At 66.6% G+C, this 22,604-nt stretch overlaps 2 protein-coding genes across 3 annotated transcripts; one reads left to right on the forward strand and one right to left on the reverse strand.

Annotated features, from left to right (window-relative positions):
* The first annotated feature begins 1,579 nt into the window (after positions 1-1,579).
* On the forward strand, positions 1,580-7,255 carry FSCN2 (fascin actin-bundling protein 2, retinal). Its single transcript, XM_045489857.1, has 5 exons — positions 1,580-2,604; positions 5,533-5,689; positions 6,238-6,359; positions 6,743-6,910; positions 7,002-7,255. Exons 1-5 carry the CDS (start codon positions 1,779-1,781, stop codon positions 7,205-7,207), a joined length of 1,479 nt encoding a protein of 492 aa, XP_045345813.1. The 5' UTR covers positions 1,580-1,778; the 3' UTR covers positions 7,208-7,255.
* Positions 7,256-9,896: 2,641 nt separating this feature from the next.
* FAAP100 (FA core complex associated protein 100) lies at positions 9,897-22,579 on the reverse strand. Of its 2 annotated transcripts, XM_045489859.1 has the most exons (10): positions 19,909-20,137; positions 19,446-19,564; positions 17,651-18,609; positions 16,369-16,525; positions 14,740-15,512; positions 14,506-14,642; positions 13,152-13,268; positions 11,158-11,244; positions 10,733-10,875; positions 9,897-10,451 (listed from the first exon to the last, which is right to left on the reverse strand). In XM_045489859.1, exons 1-9 carry the CDS (start codon positions 20,071-20,073, stop codon positions 10,744-10,746), a joined length of 2,646 nt encoding a protein of 881 aa, XP_045345815.1. In that variant the 5' UTR covers positions 20,074-20,137; the 3' UTR covers positions 9,897-10,451; positions 10,733-10,743. The 2 variants fall into 2 exon arrangements, with proteins under 2 accessions (XP_045345815.1, XP_045345816.1); XM_045489860.1 differs by lacking the exons at positions 9,897-10,451; positions 10,733-10,875; positions 11,158-11,244 and adding an exon at positions 12,335-13,020 and having other exon boundaries at positions 19,909-22,579.
* Positions 22,580-22,604: the final 25 nt, after the last annotated feature.

The following is a 22,604-nucleotide window of genomic DNA, read 5'->3' on the forward strand; positions in this document are numbered from 1 at the left end:
CCCGGAATCCCACTCTGGCCCCCGCGAAGGGACATGTAACCCTGTCTGTCTCCCCAGTGTCTGCATGTGCCTCCAAGGGTGCTGCCCAGGGCTTGGAGAACGGAGGAAGCACTCTTGGGTCTTGTCCGCCCTCCCCGCTCCCTGGGGCCCACACACGCCCAGCCCCGGGCCCTTTCCCCCAGTGGGGGGCCCGTCATGGCCTCCAGAGGGTCGAAGGGGTGCTGCCGGAGCATCCGGGACCCACGAGGCCGAGGCAAGGCTCCGGAGGCTTGGCTGGAAATGCCCGTGGCCCCGGGCCCGTTCCCCAGGGAGGCCCGAGCGGCTGCAATGAGGAAGAGGGCGCCACGGCTGGCCCGGGCCCAGGCCGGGCAGTTCTGCTTTCACCGCTTGGCTCCCAGCCCCGGAGGCAGGTGCAGGAGACAGACAGGCAGGGTGCGGCTGAGCTGACCCCTGCACGTCCCCGAAGATGGCCCCCGTGGGCTCAGGGGGAGGGAGTCTAGCCAGGTGGTCCCAGCGGCTGGGGCCGGGAGGGGCTGGAGTCAGGGGTGGCCGGCTTCCGGCCTCCCCCAGCCCGCTCTTCACATCTGACTGCTGACAGGGCTTCGGCCCCCGCAACCCCCTAGACCAGACCCTGTAAAGACCTCAGAGACCAGTCGCCCCGGCAACACAAAGGACAGTTTAGGAGTCCCCAGGGCCATGCAGCAAGGCTGGCTTCGGCTCCGCTCACCCGGGGAAGGGGGAGAGTGGGCTCCTTGTGGTGCCTACAGCACGGGGGTGGGCTCCAGGCCTGGTCCTCCGGCCCTGGGTCCACACGGCCTTTGGGATGCCATCTGCTCCACGCTCACGGTCCCGTGTCACCTTCCCTCGGTGTGGTCCTTGAGGCGGGCATCGCTCTCTCCATCACACTACTGCCATCTTGGCAAACTGGGGGCCTCTCCTGGGCCCCGCACCACCAGGCCGCCCGGCCGGCCTCTCCACACTGCCTGCACCCTGGCTTGGGCCTGGATGCCGCAAGGGCCGGGACGGGGGTGCCTGGGCGCACCTGGCCACTCGATGGCACTGACGCCCCCGCCTGCCACTCGCCCAGCCTGGGCCACCCTGGGAGAGGTACCGGGTGCGGGGCTGCAGGCTGCCTGAGTCGGGGGGCCGTGCTGGGCCCCTGGCACCAGGAATCAGAGAAGGGTAATTAGATCCCGCCGAGGATCTGGCGGCGGCTGCGGGCGGAGGGCTGCGATCGGGTTGCGGCCCCGCTGCGACTTTCCATCAGGCGGCTTTTTCTGCATCGGGAAGGAGCCGGGCTGGGCTGGAGAGTCTGTGCAGTGGGTCTGGGGGCCCTGAGGTGGGAGACACGTGGGAGAGAGGCCAAGAGGCGCGGGGGCCAGGAGGCGGGGCACAGGGCCCGAGGCGTGGGCCTGGGCGGCCGCCAGAAGACAACAGGGAGGTGGGCAGCCCCGGGGCGGGCGGAGCTCTCCAGCCGTGCAGGCCCTGGGGCTCCGGCCGCTCACTGGTGAAGTCCAGGAGCGGCTGAAATCCAAGCTGGGGTAACAAAAGGCAGCCGCTGTCCCTAAGCCGGCACAGCTCTGATCCGCCCTCCCGCCCGCCCTCCGCTGCCCGCGGGCCATGTAAGAACGGCCCCGGGGGCTCCGCAGCCGCTGGTCAGAGGGCAGCGGGTCCATGACGCCGGCCAGGCCTCCGGGGGACCTCGGGGGCCGTGAGCACGCAGAGAGAGCTTCCCGGGCCCCTCGGGGGCGGGGGGGCGCCGAGGGCCAGCCCCGAAGATGCCCACCAACGGCCTGCACCAGGTGCTGAAGATCCAGTTTGGCCTGGTCAACGACACTGACCGCTACCTGACAGCTGAGAGCTTCGGCTTCAAGGTCAACGCCTCGGCACCCAGCCTCAAGCGGAAGCAGATGTGGGTGCTGGAGCCTGACCCAGGGCAGGGCCCGGCTGTGCTGTTCCGCAGCAGCCACCTGGGCCGCTACCTGTCAGCCGAGGAGGACGGGCGCGTGGCCTGCGAGGCGGAGCAGCCGGGTCGTGACTGCCGCTTCCTGGTCCTGCCGCAGCCCGACGGGCGCTGGGTGCTGCGGTCGGAGCCCCACGGCCGCTTCTTCGGTGGCACCGAGGACCGGCTGTCCTGCTTCGCCACGGCCATCTCCCCGGCCGAGCTGTGGACCGTACACCTGGCCATCCACCCGCAGGCCCACCTGCTGAGCGTCAGCCGCAGGCGCTACGTGCACCTGTGCCCGCAGGAGGACGAGATGGTGGCGGACAGCGACACGCCGTGGGGCGTGGGCGCGCTCATCACCCTCATCTTCCAGAACCGGCAGTACTGCCTCAGGTCCTGTGACAGCCGCTACCTGCGCAGCGACGGCCGCCTCGTGTGGGAGCCCGAGCCCCGAGCCCGCTACACGCTGGAGTTCAAGGCGGGCAAGCTGGCCTTCAAGGACTGTGATGGCCGCTACCTGGCGCCCGTGGGCCCCACTGCCACGCTCAGGGCGGGTCGCAACACGAGGCCCGGCAAGGACGAGCTCTTCGACCTGGAGGAGAGTCACCCGCAGGTGGTGCTGGTGGCCGCCAACCACCGCTACGTGTCCGTGCGGCAAGGTAACGTGGGTGCGACCGGGCCGGCCGCTCTGACCTCAGCGTGGGGGCTCGCTTGGGGCAGTGGCCTCGTGTCCGCGCGGGTGGCGACGCATGGTGGCAGTGCACGGGGCAGGGGCGCACCTTGGGCCGCGTGTGGGGGTCCCGGTGGAGGGCTGCGGCTGCAGGGCCAGAAGGAGGGGGTCCCTCTCGGGACCACTGAGCCCTGGGCGTGCTGGGCAGCGGCTCGAGTGGGGGACGGGCAGTGCCCAGCAGGAGGCGGGCAAGGCCCAGGCCGGCTGCTGCGAGGGGCAGGGGGCTGCCCCCGCTGTCCCCACGCACCCCTTCTCTTCCACCGCTCCATTTTCTGAACTTTACAGGAAATTGGGGAGGGGGCTGAGGAAAGGGCCAGGAGCCAGCAGGAGCGCAGTGGGCAGGGCTCCGGCGCCCACACCACCCGTGCCTGACCAGTGAGGATCCTCCACCAACCCAGGGGTGGAATGAGGAGGGACCTCGGGGTCCCTCCAGTCTGGTGCACACCCCCCCCCCCCCCCCCGCCACCGCCGGGGCCTGGGCTTCTTGGTGGAAGGCACGGTCTCTGCCCGGTGGGTAAAGCCTGGTTCTCTGCATCCTGGATCATCGGTCACCTGCCTCGTGTGCCCAAGGGGCCTTTCCACGTGTGATCACACACCAAGGGGTGAACACGGGCAACTGCTGCTTCCTTGAGAAGCTGAGGTTCCGGAGTGGCCCCTCACTGGGCCCAGGCTGGCAGTCATGGCTGGCCCTACTTGGGCTCCTGGGTGTGTGCACCCTGACCTGGCCCCTGGTCCGGCTGGCAGAGGCCCAGCCACTAGCCCCCTGGTGGGGGGGGGGGGGCGGGGAACAGCCCTGCTGTGGCCGTGGGGGCCCTGCCTGGAGTCAGGGTTCCCAAGGCCAGTCCTGTGTGGGGACAGTCATCCCGCAAACCCCTCCTGCACACCTGTCTGGACCGTGGCCAGGTCGCGGGGCACAACGGAGGACAGTCAACCCTTGTCCTTCCCAGCACAGGCCCTACAGTCCAGCCGCACGGCTCTCTGGCCTGCAGGAAGGCCCCTGTGGTTGGTTCGTCAGTAAAATGCAGCCAGTGGTGTGAAGGGCTTCCTCTGCGAGGGTCAGAGGAGGTGTCGGACCCAAAGGCGGCTGTGCGTGTTCAGCCGGCGAGCAGGGTCGCGGTGGCACTGGAGGTGGTGACAGGGACAGTGCTGGTGGCGGTGGTGCCGTCTGGACCGTTCTCCCGTCTCGGGACCACCGTGCACCTGCCTGTCCCTTTCACGGGGGAATCCCCTACTAAGGGCAAGCTGTGCCTTCCAGGGTAGAAGCCGGACACACCCCACGTTCGCCTGCTCGGGCCTTTGCAATAAGCCTGAGGGCATATGACCTGTCCGCCACCCCCCATGTTCAGATGCAGACCTGGCAACCAGTGGCCTGGGGGGGACACGGGGGCTGCCGAGGCAGCCGGAGCTGCAGGTTCTGCCGAGTGCTGGTGGCTTCATCCCAATGCTGTTGCCGGCCGGGCAGCCCCAAACCCGTCTTCCTCCCCATGGGGTGTCTGGGAGCACCCCACTGGCCTGCACGATCTTCTTTGACCTCCATCAACCAGAGCCTGCTTGCTTCTGCTGCTTCCACCGCTGGCCTTCAGTGACACAGTGTGGCTAACAGAAATATGGTCCCGAATGGCCCAAGGGCACGAAGTATCTCATATGAGTGCAAGTCTGAGGCCCCGGGGTCGTGGGGTCGCAGGCAGGACACCACTGCCAGTCCAGTGGCGTCATCAAAGCCCTCTGCTCGCTTCTCATGGGGCTGCTCTCCTGGGACAGCTCTGACATCGGGCTGGTGCCCTCGTGGTCACAAGACGGCTGCTGACAACAGCCGTGTGAGCTGGAGCCCCTCAGCCATGGTCTGTCTGGCGGGGTGTGTGACCGGAGATGCCCAGGACGCTGGCCTCAGAGGTGGCAGCGGTGTGCGGCCCCGGCCAAAGCCCACAGCGCCCACGGGCCCTGGACACTGTCAGCACTGCTGATGGGACGGTGGCGGTGGAGACAGACCCCGCTTTGGAGGGACGGCCTTGGGAGCCGGCCAAGGACCCCAGGTCTCACCCTCTCTAGCACAGGCCCTGCCTGGTGCCCGCCCCACCTTCCTGGGGACAGGCTCGGACAGGATCTGGCCCTGACCCTCAGGCCCCCATTCCCTTCGGCCCCACCAGCCGGACACACTGGAGGCCAGCCTCGTCTGGAGCTCTATGATGTGTCACATCACTGGAAACAGGGGCGTGGTTCATGGGAACATACCAGGGAGGTTCCGGTGCCTGCCCTCCCCCCCCCCACCCCACCCCGGCATGAATGTCCCCTGTGTCCTCCTTCCAGGAACCCCAAGCAGAGCCTCAGATAGTCTTGCCCTCCCTCAAGGCTCCTGGGAGACCACACATGTGAGAGGGGGGCTGGGGAGGTGACAGGGGGGCCAGCCTCTGCTCAGTGGACCCCAGGCCCCCGCTATGTGTCCTGGGCGATGGCTTGAGGAAGAAAGGGACCCCACTGTGCCCACCCACTGGCTTAGAGTGAGTTATAAATAGAGGCTGGCGTAAGGCTTGGGTCGAGAGGGCAGAGGCAAGCTGATTACCTGACGATTAGCAGAGGCAGGGGATTTGCCGGCACGGAAGGGCCCGGCTCCTGGGGCTGTGGCAGGAGCTGGGCCAAGGACCTTCAGGGAACCAGACGTGGAGATCTGCCGTGAGCCCACATGGCCATGGGGGCCCCCGCCCTCCGAGAAGTGCCTTCCAAGTCTTCATTCCAAAGCGTTCTGGACGAGAGCCCCTCTGTCTCCAGCGTTGCCCCCAAGCATGCTTTTCCCCACCTTTCTGCTCCCACCCCCCGACCCAGGGAGAGGCGTGAGGGGCTTCCCATATCCTCCCTCCAGGGGTCAACGTCTCAGCCAACCAAGACGAGGAACTGCATCATGAGACCTTCCTGATGCAAATTGACCAGGAGACAAAGAAGTGTACCTTCTATTCCAGCACGGGGGGCTACTGGACCCTGGTCACCCATGGGGGCATCCAGGCCACGGCCACACAAGTGTGAGTGTGTCCCCATCTCCGCAGCACCTTCACTTCCACATCTGCCACCATCACCACCTCCACCACCACCTCTGTCACCACCGTCACCACCGTCACCTCCGTCACCACAACTGTCACCATCACCATCACCTCCACCGTCACCTCCATCACCACCACTATTGTCACCACCACCACCACCACTGTCACCACCATCACCTCCACCACCTCCGTCACAACTGTCACCATCACCACCATCACCTCCACCTCTGTCACCACAACTGTCACCATCACCATCACCTCCACCTCCGTCACCACCATCACCAGCACCATTACATCACCCCCATCTCCAGATCCATCACCACCGCTGTCACCTCATCTGCACCAGGAGGACCACTGGAACGAATGCCCACTGGGGTGAGGGGCAGCTCCTAGTGGTGGTGGGTGTGCCAGAAGAAGGCAAGTGTCTCCCCCTGGGGGGGTTGGTCCTGGACCTGAGGGGGACGGGGAAGCCTGACCCTGAGCTCCCAATGTCTCGCTGCTCCGAGGGGACCATGCCCTGCCTTTTCCAGTTCGGCCAGCACCATGTTTGAGGTGGAGTGGCGCGGCCGGCGGGTGGCACTCAAGGCTAGCAATGGGCGCTACGTGTGCATGAAGAAGAATGGGCAGCTGGCGGCCACCAGCGACTTTGTGGGTGAGCACTCCTCCCCTGTCCTGGGGAAAGAGGGCTGGGCTCTCTGCGCAGAGACCCGGGTCCCCGCTAAGAACCCGTTCCTGCCCCCTGCATCACTGCTGCCACGGTGCTTGGCAACCACAGTCATCCTTGCTGGTCCAGAAAAGCGCTCGGGACACCAGGGAGCAGTCGGAGCCCAGAGCGCCCTCATCTCCACTGTACATTTGGGGGGACCTGGGGCTCGGTGGCCGCGGGCCCCTTGCCAAGGTCACCAATGGCGGTGGCCCACGGGGCCCACAAGAGGCGCCAAGAGTCCGGGCCCTTCACGTGCCCCGCCCACCTCACCCAACCCGGGAAGGCGGCAGGCGCGGGGTCTCCCCTCAGCCCCCCACTCCGCCCCCCAGGTGAGGACGAGGAGTTCATTCTCAAGCTCATCAACCGCCCCATCCTCGTGCTGCGGGGCCTGGACGGCTTCGTCTGCCACCGTCGTGGCTCCAACCAGCTGGACACCAACCGCTCGGTCTACGACGTCTTCCGCCTGAGCTTCAGCGACGGCGCCTACCACATCCGAGGTGCGGATCCGGACGGGAGTCGGGGGCGGGGGGACGCGGCGATCGGGAAGGGCCCGAGAGGACCCCCGCCGACCGCGTCCCCCGCCCCCAGGCCGTGGCGGCGGCTTCTGGTACACCGGCAGCCACGGCAGCGTGTGCAGCGACGGCGAGCGCGCCGAGGACTTCCTCTTCGAGTTCCGCGAGCGCGGCCGCCTGGCCATCCGCGCCCGGAGCGGCAAGTACCTGCGCGGCGGCGCCTCGGGGCTGCTGCGCGCGGACGCGGACGCTCCCGCCGGGGTCGCGCTCTGGGAGTACTGAGCGGGCGGCCGGCCGGCCTGTCCCCCATTAAACCGTGTCTGTGTCGCAGCGGCCGGCGGGCTCCGTGGCGCCACCGGGCGGGGAGGGGTGTACGCGGAGGGTCTGCACCTCGGCCCCGGGGGGTCGTTCGGCCTCCCCATCCCTCAGCGCCGGAGACCCAGGGCTGGGGAGCTGGGCCGGGAGGAGGGTCCAGCTGGCGGCACACCACCCCTCCTGTCCAGGGCAGGGACAGCCCGGACCTTCTCTGGCTCCACTTGGTTTCCCCCCAACCCCCACCAGCTGCTGTCACGTGTTGGCCACACAGCTGCTCCCCAACACCCAGGGAGAAGAGCCCCCCTTCCACCCGGCGGGACGGGGTGGGGGTGGGTTGCCTGGTCTGAGACCCCGGGGGTTGCAGCTTGCAGGGGCTTCGGGGTGAGGTGTCTGCTCACACTTTTCTCCCCAGGGGCAGGGTTTTAGAAAGCCCTGGAAGCAAAAGCGACCCCACCCATCCCAAGCAGGGCTGTGTCTGGCTAACCCTGGGGAGAGAGCCCCTCTCACCCCTGCACCCACTTGGTTGCTACCAGGCCAGGAAGGGGGCTCCAGGCCTCCTATTCCCAGGGCGCCCCCCCACTCACAGACCCTGAGCCTGGGCACCTGCAGGCTGGGCTCCCTGTGGCCAGGCTGGATACCAGGACAAAGTCTGTGGTTCACCAGCCAGCACCCAGAGCCCCCAGCCCTCCAGGAACCCCACCCAGGCCAATTCCCCTTGGATGGGCTGGGTGACCTAGGCCATGAGGTGAGAGCCTAGGGGGAGAAGTAGAACCTGGGGGCTGGGGGAAGGGGTACTACACGGCCAGGTGGCCTAGAGCCTGAAGGGAGGGGAGACAGCAGACGCCCTGCCCCGAGGCCTACATCCCTCTCCAGACCCCGGGCAGCCCCTGCCCCTGCCCCTGCCTGGGGGCCCAAAGCCCCACCCTCTCCCCCAGTGAGTCCAGCCAGTGTGGGCCAGTTGGGACTGGGGCACTTTGGGGAGGGGGTTCAGGGCAGGGGGTGCAGAGCGGATGTGCTGGACTGGAGAGGGGAGGAAGGTAACCCCTTTCCCTCCCCTCCCAGGCCCCTCCTGGGCCTGGCCTGCTCCTGGCCTCACTGCCCCCTCCCCCTGCCTTGAGTACAAGGAAGGGCGGGACCCAAGTGGGTCCTTTCGTCCAAGGTGGCTGAGTTAACCCTTTTAAGACCACACACCAGGGGCACCTGGGTGGCTCAGTTGAGCGTCCGACTTCGGCTCAGGTCACGATCTCACGGTTCCTGAGTTTGAGCCCCGCGTCGGGCTCTGGGCTGATGGCTCGGAGCCTGGAGCCTGCTTCGGATCCTGTGTCTCCCTCTCTCTCTGCCCCTCCCCCATTCGTGCTCTGTCTCTGTCTCAAAAATAAATAAACATTAAAAAAAAATAATAATAAATAAATAAAAAAAAAAAAGACCACACACCAGAGCCTAGGGGAGGCAGAGGCAAGAAGCCATGGCCTGCACTGCCCCCTGGTGGCATCCAGGGCAGGAGAATTGGGGGGCTCATCTGCTCAGGGCTCACCCCATGCAAGAAGGCAACAGGCCTGAGTTCGCAGGAAAAGATACCTCGGGGGTCCTCCGGCTCCCCTTTATTGACCTCCGCCAGAGAGTACACTTGGCCCCAGGCACCTGCTGAATGGAGCCCACACAGCGGCTGCAGGGGGGCAGGCAGGGAAAGTGCCTGGGTCACCGGGAGGGGCCAGCTGGGGTGGCAATAAGGGTGCCTCGGCACCCCCAGTCCGAGAAACAGACTGGAGCAGGTGGAGGACAGTCTCTGGTGGCTCGGAGCCGTGCGCGGGGGACGGAGAACCACAGACAACAGAGACGGCTGAGGGACACCTGGTGCTCAGCGTGGCGTTCCATCCCGGACAGGGCACCGAGAGGGCACCCGAGAACACGAGACTCCCCAAGCACCCGGCTGGGCTGAGGTTGGTCCCCGGGCCTGTGTCCCATTTGCCATCAGCCCCCTGCAGATCTCCGCCAACCCGCGAAGGTTCTACACAGTCCCTTTCTCTCCGCGACGCGAAGTTTTTCTCCTTTTCCGGAGACTGCGTGGTCTGCCCGCCCCCGCCCCCACCCCACCCCACCGGGGGCCTCCCGCCAGCAGAAGCGCTTCCCCGCCACTGCTGCTTCTCCACCCCTGGAAGGCCCAGAGCTCAGGCCTCCCGAGGGCGACCCTTGTGAAGGGCCCAGCAGGACGGAGTGGGGGTGGGGAGCTGCACGCTGGGGACCAGGGACAGCCAAGCAAACGCCAGGTGCTGGGGTGGCGGTCCCAGCACTGCTCTTTCCACATACTTGCGTGCCCACCGCCTCCGTCACTCCTCCCTCCTGCCCTGGAGCAGCCTCCAGTGTGGGGTCCGTGGGACGACCGCCCACTCTCCCGGGCTCTGACTGGAGCACCCCACCGGCCCCTCTCCCTCCCCAGAGATGTCCTCGGTTCTCCCCGGGAGGGACTCGCGTGTCCTGAAGGCCGGGTGGCCACTTCACCCCAGTGCTGGGGACTCCCTACTGGCCCCCAGGACCACGGAGAGGCCAATGTGGGGTTCACCCAAGCATACCTGGGGGAGGCCCAGAAATCCCGGCCAAAGCTGCCACCCAAGTGAGGAAGAGGGCAAGCAGAAATAAAACACAGCTGAAGCCAAGGCAGCTTGACAAACAGTGGACGTGTCTTGCAGCAGGGGGGGCCTCAAAGACCCCACGCACACAGAAGAGCACCACGTCACAGTCCAAAGGAGGGCCACCCTCCCCAAATGCTAAGTGTGCCAGCACCAGAATGGGAATCAAGCTGGGCCACTGCCCAGGCTGAGGGAGGCAGCTGGGGGGCTGCAGCCCACCCCGAGGGACCCTGCAAACAACGCATAGTGCCCGGTGCTGAGTGCGGCCTCGGATGGGAGAATCTCCCGGGGGAGTGCTCCAGCCCCTGGGAGCGTCCTCCCAGCCGGTGAGCTCAGCGGCTGCAGAGAAGCAGGGCTGACGGGCCCACAGGTGGACGAAAGGGTCTGTGGGTGGGTGAGTGGGCAGCCCACCCCACGTCACACCCAGAAACTTTCTCCGGGGCCTGGGCAGGCCACGTGGCAATGCCACCGTTCTGGAGTCCAGACCCCGTTTCCGGGCGGAGGGGACTTCGCTGATCCAGCTTCCAGTGCTCCAGGGCAGAGACCGCCCAGCAGGACCAGGTGCAGCGGGGGGCGAAAGGAAGCTGTCGAAGGGAAAGGTGGGACCTGGGGCGTCTCGGGGCCGTCTGGGGCCAGGCAGGCGGGGAACAGGAACAGGGCCCAGTGCCCCGCAGGGCAGACCCCAGAGACCTGGCACGTCACACCCCACCTCCTCCGAGCACCCCCCCCCCCCCCGCCCCCCAGAGCAGCCAGGAGCCCTGCGTGCGTCCTGTATGCACCCCTCCCCCACATCTAGAGAAAGGGTCGGGGCCGGAAGCGGTCCTTGTGGGAGGTCCGAGGAAGGCCCAGAAGGGGCGGGGCTCACCTGGAGGGACATCACACCAGGAGGAGGCTGGGGCTGCGCAGCTGCTGGTACACCTGCAGGAGCCGCTCCGCCGTGGTCCGTGAGCTGGCCTCGTCATCTGTGCTCAGCCGGTCCCGCAGGGTCTGCACCTCCCGCAGCAGCGTCTGCGGGGTGGGGAGGGGGGAACGGGCAGCACTCAGACTCCCCACCTCCCTGCTGGGCACGGCCCCGGCCCCTCTGGGGGAGGCCCATCCTACTTGGGAGGACAGTCCCCACTCCCCAGGTGGCGGGAGGAGCCCCCGTCCCGACCCTGGACCCTTGGGCTGAGTCCTGGCAGGCCCCACTGTGCTGGGGACACCTGAGGCCTGTGCACGTCCCCAGAGGAGCCCAGCCAGGTCCCGCGCTTGCTGGCCAGGCAGGGGGGAGGCCCAGATGAGGGACCTCACCTCGTGGTTGACCTGGATCTGGTGGAGATACTGAACACGGAGGCCGGGTGGGCTGGAGCTCTGGGCAGCCTGTTCCACAACCATCCTCTGGTGGGGGGACAAGGGGCAGGTGGTTGGAGAGGACACTTCCCACCTCCCATCTGGAGGGGGTGCCTGGGGCCCCATCACCTCCGAGGGCCCCTCTGCATTGTCTGCTGCAGCCCCAGCAGGTTACTTGGAAGGAACGTCCTTCTCGCTCCCCGTTCCTCTGCTGCCCACTCCCTCCCTCGTCCTCACAGAGCCCTTCTTCTCTCCTCCTTGGTGTCAGGACTGGCGCCTGCTGCCCTCGCGGGGGCCACCCAACCTGCCCCATTTGCTTTCTGGGGAAACCCAGGCAGCTCCTGGGAGCTCAGATCCAAGCCCCCAGACAGGCTCGGGCTCGGGTGGCGAGGCCCCACCAGCCTCTGCGGCAGCCGCCGCAGGAAGACCATGTGGCGGGGGGAGGGGGGGGCGACCCTCACGTGGAGCACGGTGTCAGCTGACAGGACAGACCGTGGCCTGCAGTCTGCCTGAATGTTCCTATCAAGGGAGCGTCTGCAGCTCCCTGTTAGGAGCCAAACCCGCCCCAGATCCATACGTGGAAGCTGCCCCCGGCAGCTCAGCACAGGACTGTCCTCTGAGCTGTGGGCTTTGCCAACGAACAAGGGAAGAGGAGGCCACGTGGGTGGGCCCTAAACCAACGTGAGTGGCGTCCTTGTAAGAAGCGTGCAGACTGGCACAGAGGACAGCCGCGGAAAGACACAGAACACGGCTGTCTCTGCAGCACGGAGAAGCCTCAGCCTCCAGCACGCAATTCCTGCCGTTCGTGCCCAGGCTGTGGTTGTCGTGGCACCTGGACACGAACGTCCCCTCCCTGCCAGCGGCCGGGTCAGCACGCTCCTTCCCGAGTGCCACGTTAAGCGTCAACCTCCTGGCTGCCGTGCTTGGCATGTCTGGAGACGGCCTGGCAGGAGCGAAAGGACGGTCGAAGAGGCCCCTCTCTGGGCCCAGGGAACAAGAACCAATCCGGGGGCTGGTGTCCCCATCAGGCCCACACCCCTCTGACGGCTCGACACACTCAGGACTAGATCCCTGAGCCACATGTGCCACGGTGGGCACATGTGCCATCAGTGTTGCGTGGGGGGACCGCTGGGGTCACAGGCTCCTGGCTCCCCAGGGTGCACTGAGAGTCTAGACCACCACCACTCAGGTCCTCGTCAAAGCCTAAACGCCAAGACCGTGGGTTCTCCGATTCCCAGGTCTGGGATGGGGCCTGGGAACGTGCTCTGGTAAGTTCCAGGGGGAGGCTGGTTCCAGAGCCATACCGCAGAGCTGTCACCATCGGCCGACGGTTACCACCGCAGACCCCTCTATGACTGTCAAGGCCTCGTTCAGAACAGGTGGGAGGAGATAGGCCGGCCAACCTCGGAGCCAGAGCTCTGTCCCGCCAAGGGCACCAGGTGGCAGGTTTCATTTGGAACCCGAGGACAGCAATGTGACAGCTCATCCCATGCCAGGTGGCAAAACGGGCCCCAAAGGCGTGTGAGAGGTTGGCCGTCACTCCTGCTTTCTTGGCAGAGATGTGGAGGCTCAGAGTGTAGGCACCTTGTCCCAGGACCCACGTTCGGGGCATCTCGCCAGGGCACGGCCTCTCGGCACAGCCAGGCAAGTTGGGAGGCCTGCACGTGAGCGTGACAGGTAGCACACGGACCGTCCTCTTTTGACGCAGTGCCCACGTGGGTTCGCGGACGCGCTGGGGGGCCGCCGGCACACCAGATGGCGGTGCGTTACTGAAGTGCCATCAGCAAAGCTGCCCTACTCACCCCTCAGCTGCCCACAGCTCACCTGCACGACACAAACACGCACAAGCAAAGAGGAGGGAGGATCGTCCTGCAACACCCACGCAGGCAGCCACGGTCCACCACAGTCCCCTGTTCCCACCACCGCACTCCGACCTCCCGAGCAGGCCCGTGTACCTGCAGACGCCCAATGACAGCATGGTGTGCCTGGCACAGATTGGCCAGAGAGGAGCTCTCCACTTGGATCTCCACGGCCTGCATGGGCCCTGCCGCGCACAGGTGGGTCACCGTCACCTGCAAAGCACGAGGAGCCTCGCTGTCCACGCACCGCCCTGCCCCACCCCAAGGGCAACTCTCAGAGGGCCCCAACTCCCCAGTCTGGGCCGCCCCTCCGCAGCCTGGAAGCGGAGAGGTGCGGGAGGGCTCCTGGGCCTGGGCCTCCCCACCTGCTAACTTGTACCTGAGAGCCCGCCACCTGCACCCGACCAGCAGCATCCCGTTGGGAACTGCCGTCCAGAAGGCGTCCCGCTCCCGTGGGACGGACACTCACGGCTCCCGTGGGACGGACTACAGCCACGGCACTCACTCTACAATGCAGTGACTCTGTGCCCACTCCACCGTGGACAGCCCACACCGGGCATCCCGGGTCACCCGGCAGCAAGGTCAGGGTTTCAGAAGTGAAACTGGGAGGGGACTGGGTGCCCAAAGTCAGCCAAGTGCCCCCAGGAAGTTCTGGGCACACCGAGCTCAGGGTGAAGCCCCGGCACAGCACGGGCAGGCCGGAGGCCAGGACGCGCTGCCTCACTCCCCACGCAGGACCCAACGGCCCAGGGGCGGAGCCACTGTCCTGGAATTTCTTCCTTCCGCAGCCTGGGGACGTGCTGGGGTTGCGAGTGCTCACCAGGCCGACTACCCGGCCCTTCCCACCACCTGGGGAGCCACCGTCAGGGCCCGGAATCGGCCCAGGGATGCGCCGACCCAGGCACGCTGATCTGGCCTGAAAGGCTGTGCAGTGGGCGGCCCGCCACCTCAGGGACAGGTGTCTTGGCCGCCTGGGCCACTCTGTGAGCCTCCAACGCTGGATCGTGAGAGTCTGCTGGACGCGACCCCAGGCCTGCCACCGGGAGCATCTTGGGAGGGAAGGTGTGTGCGAGAAGCGTGCTGGCAGTTGGTTCCGGGGTCTCAGCGCCCCTGTAGGGCAGGGGTTTGGTGGTTCAGGGCCTGGGGCCAGTGGGGTCCCGGAGTACACGCTGTCGCCAAGCAATGCTGGGGCACCTGGCCACGAATTCCAGCAGCGCGTGGGCCCGTCCCCACAGGGGCCTGAAACGCGAGGTCCACGCTGCCACTGGCCCCGCGAAGGCTGTTCCGGCACAAGCGTGCGTCGGGCGGTGCACGTCAGAAACCTCCGGAAGGTTGGGCCCAATACCCTGATTCCTCTCAAGCAGCCCAGAGATGCTGGGGGCTCTCAGACGCCGCTCTGAAAACCACCACTATCGACACGACTTCCCCAGAGAGCTGACCCCTGGCTTGCCTCTCGGATGACAAGGTGGAGGTCAGTGCCGTCGGGGGCCACTCCCCGGATGGAGGACAGCAGTCGGGCCCTCACGACGTCCAGGGCGCTGTTCTCGGCAAGCAGCCACTGCAGGGTGATACAGCCCAGGGACACGCCTGGGGGAGAGAGGCACCGCAGGGAGCTCGCACAGGTCCTGGAAGAGGCGGGAGCCCCGCGTCCACAGGCAGGAGCCAGGCCGTCAGCGACACCAACCTGGCTGACCGTCCCCCAGGGCGGCCCTCAGAAGCCCCGCTGACACCTTGATGGTGGCCACCGACGGGGGCGGGAACTTGGCCCGCAGGGAAGCGGGTCCGGCCGGCTCGCTGCCCGGCCCGAGGCGCACTCCCAAGAAGGTGTCCACAGGGTCGCCGGCGGGGCTGCGCGGGCTGGGGGCCTGCGTGGGGGGCGCGGCCAGGCCAGGAAAGCGCAGGCACTGCAGCATGTCCACGGTGTGCTCGCTCAGGGGCAGGCAGACGCCGTCTTGCTCGGGCAACATGTCGGGGGGGCACCCTCCCAAGGAGGGGTCCTCGGAAGAGTCTGGGGGGGCGAGGGCCCCGCCCACAACCTCCCTGAGGCTGTAGTGGAGCGCACAGGACACCGTCACAGGCAGGTCCAGAGCGCCGTCCTCACCGGGACCCAGGGGCAGCGTCACCTCCCGCCGGTCGCCGGGGCCCAGCCGGTCCACGGGGATGGTGTAGGTGGCGGCCGAGCCGGCCGAGTCTGGGCCTGAGGCGCGGGAGCGGGTACGCACCTGCACACACCAAGTCCAGCCCCGGTCCAGACTGAAGCCGCTGTCGTTCTGCAGCCGGCAGGTGGCCGTCAGCACGTCCTGCAGCTGCGCGCGGCTCCAGGCGGTGGCGGTGGTACACGAGATGGGCCTGGGGCCCTCGCGGCTCGCCAGCAGGACGCAGCTCACGTTCATGGCTTCGTTGAGGCACACGAGGGCCCGGTTGCGCTGGTCAACTGCCTTCTTCAGAGAAGACACCCTGGAAAGAACGAACATGGCACCTCGGGGACGGGCGAGGAAGCACGGGGGTGGGTGCCACGTCCCCTCCTCCCAGGCCTGAAAGACACCAGGCCCCGGCCCCGTGACGTGCGTCCAGAGAGGAGTGAGGGCCTGCCTCAGGGCGGCTCGCCGGCCCCACCCCTACCGGAGCTCTTTCGAAGGTGCCCCCAGCTGTCTAACTGAAGCCCGGCTCTCGGGCAGCAGGGCCACAGGGGACAGAGGCTGAAGCTGACGGAACCCCACTCGGCGGGCCTGGCCTAGTCCACCAGGCTCATGGCCACGGCCAACCTCGTCGGGGCCACATGGGCCAGGTGGTGCCACAGCCGGGCTGGCCTCTCCGCTGCGTCCCCGGCCACGTCCTGAGCTGGCCCCTCTGCTCCTCCGCAGCAGTGCTGTGACAGCCCAGGGGACGGCAGGCACTACGGAACGGCCTTAAGCGACAGGGGCCCGGAGCCTACAGACCGTCACCCCGGGCCACACAGAAAGGCGGGTCAGAGGACGAAGCCGCTGGGGCCTTTGCTGAGACGGGGGGGGGGGGGGGCTGAGGCCTCCGAGGAGAGGGGACCCCTGGGGGAGAGCTGAGGCGTCGGCACAGAGAGTCTCCCCGATGGCAGGGAAGATGCGCGAGCAGGGCCCAGGACGCGGCGGATGTCCCTCCCGACCTCCGGGATGGGACACAACGTGGCATCTGGGGCTCTCACCGGGGTCAGGGGCAGAGCGACAGGCCTGGCCCGAACCGCCACCGCCACCCAGGATGTCATCCCCCCCGAAGGATACCAACCCCCAAGGACATGGCACTGGCCTCCGCCCGGGCGACAGGCAGCCCAGCCGCTCACCTCTCAGAGACGGTGCCGATTCCAGAGAGCAGCTCCTTAATTTTCTGGCCAGTGTTCACCACTGTCGCTCTGGTGGGGCAGGGCGCCTCGGAGCTCAGGTCCAGGCTACAGGTCATCAGGCGGCCCCTGGCAGACAGGGCCAGGAGCCTGGTGCCACCTGAGGATGGGCACCCACGGGGCCTGGTCAACAGGCGAGAAGGGGCAAATGGCTGGAGGCACGGGACAAACGTGGCCAGAAGCCAGGACCCAGGCGAGAGAGGGGGTCCTGGCGACGGCCCTGAAGAGATGCCGGGTGACCAAAGGGCCCTGGACGTGGGCCAGGGGGGCAGAGCCACTGCCCACATCCGCCTCACGCACGCGGCGTGCGGGCCACCGAGTCAGCCCGGTGCGGCTCTACCTTCGACGGGCCACACACGGCAGAGCTGCCTCCAGACCGAAGGGTGCCGCACAAGCCCCTCGCCCTCACTCCGCACTCGCCGGGGCCTCCCCAGAAGCCTGCTCTCTCTAGCACCCGTTCCGTCCCCTCCCCCACCCCCGGGCTCCTGGGGAGCCTCCAGGAGACAGGCTCCACCTCCTGCGACTTGGCCGCTGGTCCCCCAAGCCCAAGGCCGCGGAGGCCCCGAGCCCCGGACCGAGCTGCAGCAGCCAGAAGAGAGAAGCACAGAGCACGCCCAGGCCGAGCCGCTGCTGGGCGCAGCCATCCACACGACCCTCTCCCTGCGGTACGGACACTGGTGAGTACCGTCCACACTGGCGTCACGGGCCTCGTGCACCATGTTAACGAGAGCGCGCACTTCGCTAACCGCGGCGCGGGGCCGACACGGCAAAAACCCTCTGCGGCTCTATCTGGGGAAAACACAGGGGCAGAGTTCCGGGACGCCGCCCGCACCGGGGCACAGGAGGCTGGCCAGCAGGCCACACGGGAAGCAGGGCAGGTGCCTCCCACCTTCAAAAAAACACCACCTGCCCCTCCTTGGACCACCCACCGCAGGAGACCCGTAGGTCACCCAGGTGCAGACCCCACCCGGGGCGAGCGGCTGGCTGCCGCCGCGGCCCCCACAGGCCACACACGACCAGACACCCCGTGACCCAAAGGAAAACAAGTACCGACCCCCAGGCTACTCCAGGCAAGGAAACACCTGCCCGTCAGGTTTACGAAAGGCGCGAAGGAGACGGAGAGGGGAGGATGGGCCAGGTCGCAGGAGAGAAGACAGCCACACGGAAAATTCCACCCCCTGCCACGACAGGCTCCGGTTTTCCAGGTTTAAACAGCTGCTCGTACCTTCAGGCACCTCGGACAACACGGAGAGCGTGACGACGCTGCACACGTTTAAGCTGGCTGGACACAGCAGAGAGGGCAGGCTTCCCGGGCCCCTGTCAGGCTGCACGGGGTCCTGGGGGGCACCTCCCCGAGCCAGGTCCACGACACAGAGGTCCGAGGGGGTGCTGTGGTACACACGGCTGCCTCCGCCACAGGCTGCACACAGCACAGGCCCTGGGAGCCGGTACTCCTGCAGCTCCGGCACCAGATCCCCCGCCTCGTCCCAGCTGGCCTTGACGGCCAGCACCCGGCCGTGGCGACCCAGCGCCACTAGGCAGTCTGGGTGTGTGTCCTCCACGTTCTCGCCCGAGGACTCTGTCCTCAACGCTCCGATGGAAACAACGGGTTCCTCCAGGTGATGGAGAATCTTGACAAGGGCCTTTGGGTCACCAGGGGCCAACCTGGAGGTGACCAGAGTCTTCAAGACCACACAGCAGAGCTGGCCATCAGGGAGACCACAGAGGATCACAGGTGATTCCAAGAGGGAGGCGTCAACTCCAAAGAGCAGCCCAAAGAGGGCCCGTTCCAGCGTGAAGCCCCCAGAGCCCGGCATACGGCCACACAGCCCGCTGCAGCCCGGTGGTGACACACAGCACAGCACTGGGAGGAAGTGGGGGGCTGTGGGCTCCCCAAGGCTCCCAGCCAGAGGGCTGGAAGTGGACAACTCCACCTCGCCGATCTGGCCTGGGGGCCTGGTGTCCTCCCCTGGACGGTGACACCGGAACAGCTGTACCTTCCACTGGGCAGGGCCCTGTGCCAGGGTGACCAGTATATCATCGAGCACGACGAAAGCACACAGTGTGGCATCAGGGAGGATGCAGGCATCTGGGTCCACGGGGATCACGGGGCAAGGGGGCTCACCGTCCTCACTGTCCTCATCATTCTTGTCACTGTCATCCCCGTCATCTTGGCTCACAGACCTTCAAGAACCAGGGGACTGTTGGTCAGAATGTTCTTAAGCTCTCTTCCCAACAAGCCGCCAGTGAGCACACGGGGCACAGAGTCTCCACGGGGAGTGACCTTGGTGAGGGGGTTACAGCCCCTCAGCAGTGGGCAGAAGGCCCCCCAGGGAGCAGCTGGTCTGCCCCACGACCTCCCACCTGCCCGCGGACTGTTCTGACCAGTCACCCAGGGACACACGCGACGGGATGTATCCAGGCTTCCAGAAACGGGATGCCAAAGGAAAATTCTCAACAGTGCAGAACCGTAAGAGTCCCCGGGGCCTAGGCTCTGAATCGCGGCCCCCACCCTTCTAAGTCCTAAACCAGCAACGAGCAGCTGCCTGCGTCCAGCCTCTGCACTGGTACCTGGGTGAGGCCTAACTCCTCAACATTGGTTCCCCCCCCAACTGACTCAGGGTTCAGGGTGCCTTGGCTGTGACTGCTAACCACAGGGGCCCACCTAAAAAGTGTGTCACAGCAGAGGGGACGGGGTCCTACCTCAGGCTGCACACTCTACAACCTAGACCTCATTTAGCAAGGGTTCTCCTCCAGCAGGAGCCTGCTAGAGAATGTAGACGCTGGGGGCTGGGGGCACCCAAGACTTCAGAGCCGGCCCCGGGGCCCAGCAGCCCTACAGGGCTGGTGGGTGCTCACTCTGAACCTAATCCAGGGGGGAAGCAGAAGGTACAGGTCGCAGCAGGCACAGAAGCGTGTTTGAGAAGACAGAGTAGGGAGGCCACGGTCCCAGACAACCACAGTCCACCTGAGACCATGTCAGCCTCCGCCATGAGGGCTGCCCAGTGACCCCTCTTCACCTGCTCGCCTGGTCCAACGACACGCAGTAGACGCCTTTCTGGGCGCACAACACGTAGAGCACCCCGCGGAGGGCCGAGAGCTCCAGGTGCCACACCCGACCAGGAAACCTGAAGACGGCCTGGACATCGGAGGGAAAGCGGCGTCAGGCCGGCCGCGAGAAGGACCGAGGGGAGGCGGAGAGCGGCACCCAGTCCTTACACAAGCTCCTCAAAAGCGCCGGCCCCTCCCAAAGAACCAGGACCCCCCACGTCCAAGTCTCCTCACCCTCGGAACCCTGTCCTCTCGCCCCGCCCCCTCGCCCCGGGTGGCCTGTCCCCCATGTCCTCCCCCGACCCCGGGCTCCAGACACCCGATACCTCCCTCCCCGCATTCCCGGTCCGGGACCCCCGCCAACCCCTCCGCCCGACAGCCCACCACCACTCCCCGCCCCTCCCGGGTCCGAGGCCCCCGCCCGGCGCTCACGGTCAGCAGATTCCCCTCCTGGTCGTAGACGTGGACGAGCTCGCTCCCGGTGGACACGAAGATCTCGGCGCCGCGGCACAGCACGCGGGGCTTGCCCGCCGCCAGGCCCCCGAGCGGGCAGCGGAAGCCCGCCAAGTACTGGACCCGCGGCGCGAAGCCGGCCATGGTGCCGGCGGAAGCTCGGGGGGCGGGGCGCTTTACGGCCGCCCACGTGGCGGCGCGACCTCCGCCGTAAAGCGGTCCGGGCGGGGGCGGGGGCGGGGGCGGGGCCCGGGGGCGGGGGCGGCTCCGCGCCGGGTGCCGGGTCCCAGTTTGGGTGGCAGGCTGGGAGGCCCCGCCCCTGCGAGGAAACTAGTGGGCACAGCGGTTTGGCAAAGGGCCCGCGTGTGTAAAGCCAAACGCGGGGAAGCCCAGGGAATCCCGCCCGTGCGCCGCGCGGCCCCAGGCGCCCTCGAAGCGGGGAACGCCGGGGCACCTCCCACGCCGGTGCGGTGCCTCGGGGCTGGTCGGCCGGGACCGAAGTCGCGTCGCGCCTCCCCTGTACGCCGTGAAGCCAGGCAGGGGCCGGAACCCCGGGGAGCGGGTGGGGGGGCCGGGGCCAGCGTACCGCCTCCTCTGGGCAGAGGTCCACTCCTAAAGCGGTTTTGTGGGGTTCCGGGGAGCGGTTGGACTTCTTGGAGGAGTCCAGGGCTCCCGCAGCCCGGGCGTTCCAGGCCCGAGGACGGGTCACCTCCCTCTGGGCCCACCCCAACCCCAGGGTTTGAGCTAAACATGGACAGAGGTGCCCCTCCCTCCGATCCTGGCCACGAGTTGTTCAGGGTGTGTATTAGTTTGGCTGGACAATAGGGGCAAAGGATCATGAAGAGGAGGGTATGGCTAACCAGAAGTCGGTTTGGGGGTGAGGCGAAGCCAGGGCGAGACACCTCTCGTCCCCACCACCCTGGCTGCCCCTCTCTCTCCACATTCCCTGGGGCTTTGGAAGTGCTCACCAGAGAAGAGCCAAGAGCTCTCCTCTGGATGAGTCAGGAGGCCCAGAGAGTCCCTGAAAGGTGCCTGCAGACGGGAAGGTCAAATACATGCCACTCCTTGCCAACGGGAAAATCTCCAAGGTCAGAGACCCAGGAGTGAGCGAGGCATCTGCGGGGTGCAGCCTAGCACAGTACGTCGAAGGGGCCAGCTGCCAACTGTTCCCCGGGCGTGGAAGTTAAACTGACATCACCGAGGCTGCCGTGTCTGCCAAAATGCACAACCGGTAGCAGTTCTAATTGGCCTTGCTGAGGCAGGCACCCCCCCCCCCCCCCCCCCCGGGCAGTGGACAGCCACCACTCCACGGTTTCCGGGTGCTGGGTTGAACAGAACGTGAACGTGACCCTCGCAGTCTGTCGTTCGCCCTTTTTGATCCCAGGTGAAGTCTGGGCTGGAAAGAGATCACGGCCTGAGCTGAAGTTGGACTGAGCCACCCAGGTGCCCCATAAGCCTTCATAATTGGGAAGTGGGGGCAGGCTCCTTTCCCGTGCCCAGGGCCCAAGGCCTGTCTGCCAGTCTGACCACTATTCCTCTTGAACTACCCGCTCATATTAACTCCCATCCCAGTCCTCCCAGGCTGTTCCCCAACACCGAGGAGCTGTCCTAGAGAAAACGAGCACATGGGGAAGTTGACCTAGGAGGTGGGTTGAGCTGGGCAGGCCTTCCCGCACCCCGCCCAGGTCTGGCCTGGACGGCCAAACCCTTGGCTGGCCAGGACGACCCTGCAGACGCTGTTGGGCCAGGTCACTCCTCTGTCCCTCTCCCTCTGCTCAGGAGGCCTAGCAGGATCCTGGCCCCAAGCTGGGGAAGCCCACACTGTGATGTGAGGATTTATGAGCAATGCCCCATGTAAACAGAGGGGGGCCCTGGGTGCTGACCCCTGGAGTTTACAGACACGAACACAGGACTGAAGGCCAGCAGCCTCTCGTGGGTGTGCAAGGTGCACGCTCCCGCCAGTGCTCTCTATGCCAAATCTAGGGGCAATTCCATCTTCCTAAGGTCAAATGACACTGCCAGCCTGGGGGGCGAATCCCTGGTGTGTGCAGGGCAGTCACAGGCAGCGCGTCCCCTCTGCTTGGTTTCCTGAGGTGGGGGTGGCTCCCCTCAGATCCAGCAAGTCCAGCATCCTGAGGCGCACCAAGGGCCAGGTATGGCAGTGACCCCAACTCGGAGGCCGTGGTTGGCAGTGTGAACCGCACGCTGCTTGGAGCAGCCAGGCCTAGAGGCACCTAGGGCCCCCCGACGTCAGCAGGCGCCGTTTTCGATATACTTGTCCAGGGAGCAATGGGTCACGTGGCCCAAGGACTGGGTGGCGCAGAGAGGTGTGTGTGTGAAGGCGGGCACCTGAACCCCAAGAGGGAGTGCCTCCTGGCCGCCGTCATGCGACAATTCAGGACAGGCAGCCTGTCACCTCCCGGCTTGACACCCCTAGGCCTGTGCAGTGGAGGGGCTTCCAGACTGCGTCCTTCACCTGCTACCTGACACCAGCACCTGTCCCCAGACAGAGAGACCTGGGAGCAGCCACGTGGCTGACAGGCAGGGAAGCGCCCGAGGGAGGCCACGCTCTCCTCTTCCACCGGATGACACATCACAAGTTAGTGCCGGGGAGCCCGGGCAGGGGAGAGGGCTCTATACGAGGACAGTGATGTGCAGAGAAAAGTGAAGTCACA

The sequence above is a fragment of the Leopardus geoffroyi genome, chromosome E1 (assembly GCF_018350155.1).
Source record: "Leopardus geoffroyi isolate Oge1 chromosome E1, O.geoffroyi_Oge1_pat1.0, whole genome shotgun sequence".
In the NCBI taxonomy this organism is placed as follows: Eukaryota; Metazoa; Chordata; class Mammalia; order Carnivora; family Felidae; genus Leopardus; species Leopardus geoffroyi.